The sequence below is a fragment of the Solanum verrucosum genome, unplaced genomic scaffold (genome assembly GCF_900185275.1).
Source record: "Solanum verrucosum unplaced genomic scaffold, falcon-dt-bn FXZP01000199.1, whole genome shotgun sequence".
In the NCBI taxonomy this organism is placed as follows: Eukaryota; Viridiplantae; Streptophyta; class Magnoliopsida; order Solanales; family Solanaceae; genus Solanum; species Solanum verrucosum.
This window is the reverse complement of record NW_026020049.1, coordinates 468288-469576: the sequence shown is the minus strand read 5'-3', so window position 1 is coordinate 469576 and position 1289 is coordinate 468288. Positions and strand designations below refer to the sequence as shown.

General features: G+C 36.5%; 1 protein-coding gene across 1 annotated transcript; it reads left to right on the top strand.

Annotated features, from left to right (window-relative positions):
- The first annotated feature begins 218 nt into the window (after positions 1-218).
- Positions 219-1289, top strand: LOC125823048 (probable xyloglucan endotransglucosylase/hydrolase protein 23). The gene is made up of 3 exons (XM_049502460.1): positions 219-516; positions 614-807; positions 905-1289. Exons 1-3 carry the CDS (start codon positions 247-249, stop codon positions 1287-1289), a joined length of 849 nt encoding a protein of 282 aa, XP_049358417.1. The 5' UTR covers positions 219-246.

Below are 1289 nucleotides of genomic sequence, written 5' to 3'. Positions count from 1 at the left end.
GGGTTGTCACATAACTTTGATGGCATCATTTTTTTCCCCTGTTTCCAGCTCAATATACACTCAATCTTTTTTTCTTACTTTCTGTTTTACTTTGAACCTTCCTCTTTATTTCCTCAAACCTTAGACCCCACACGCTCTAGCTACTTATTTGTTGGTGAGGTGGGGGTGGTATAAACCCTTATAAAACCCCATCTACCTATCCAATTCTAATTCATCCAACAAACTTTGAAATCTTAAGAATTAAACATGGCTTCTTCTTCTAAGTTAGTACTTGTAATGTGTTTTATGGTTAGTGCTTTTGGCATTGCAATTGGAAACACGTTAGATCAAGAATTTGAGATAACATGGGGTGATGGCAGAGCAAAGATACTCAACAATGGGGACCTCCTAACTCTCTCACTTGACAAAATCTCTGGCTCTGGTTTTCAATCCAAGAATGAATATCTCTTTGGTAAAATTGACATGCAGCTCAAACTTGTCTCCGGAAATTCTGCTGGCACTGTCACTGCTTATTATGTAATTCCCTTAATTTCATTTCTTATATGATTTTTGAGCTACGTTTTATTGAATTGCATTGAAATTGAACCTTTTTGTTTTTTGAAATTTATTGCAGTTGTCATCACAAGGACCAACACATGATGAGATAGATTTTGAATTCTTGGGAAATTTAAGTGGTGATCCTTATACTCTTCACACTAATGTATTTAGCCAAGGCAAAGGAAACAGAGAACAACAATTTCATCTCTGGTTTGATCCTACTGCTGATTTTCACACCTATTCCATCACTTGGAATCCACAACGCATCATGTAAGTACTTAAAGATTCGAACTTTCTTCAAGTCTAAGACATTCTTTTGGGATAAATCTTGATTTGGGGTTCTCTTTTTTTTATTTTTATTGAACAGATTCTATGTGGATGGAACACCGATTAGAGAATACAAGAACAGTGAATCGATGGGAGTTTCATATCCGAAGAACCAAGCAATGAGGATATACTCAAGTCTTTGGAATGCAGATGATTGGGCTACAAGAGGAGGACTTGTCAAGACTGATTGGAGCCAAGCACCCTTTAGTGCTTCTTACAGAAACTTCAATGCCAATGCTTGTATTTCCAATTCTTCATCTTCTTGCAATTCCAATACTACAACTTCAACTAGCAATTCATGGTTGAATGAAGAGTTAGATAACACAAGTCAAGAGAGGCTCAAATGGGTGCAGAAGAATTATATGGTTTATAATTACTGCACTGATTCTAAACGATTTCCAGCAGATTGTGTTCAGAACAGCTAA

What these genes read in the sequence shown, in the direction of transcription:
- LOC125823048 (XM_049502460.1), top strand. Translation starts at nt 247, where the DNA reads ATGGCTTCTTCTTCTAAGTTAGTACTTGTAATGTGTTTTATGGTTAGT. An exon ending in GCACTGTCACTGCTTATTAT is followed by an intron (nt 517 to 613) that starts GTAATTCCCTTA and finishes AATTTATTGCAG; the next exon opens with TTGTCATCACAAGGACCAAC. An exon ending in TGGAATCCACAACGCATCAT is followed by an intron (nt 808 to 904) that starts GTAAGTACTTAA and finishes TTTATTGAACAG; the next exon opens with ATTCTATGTGGATGGAACAC.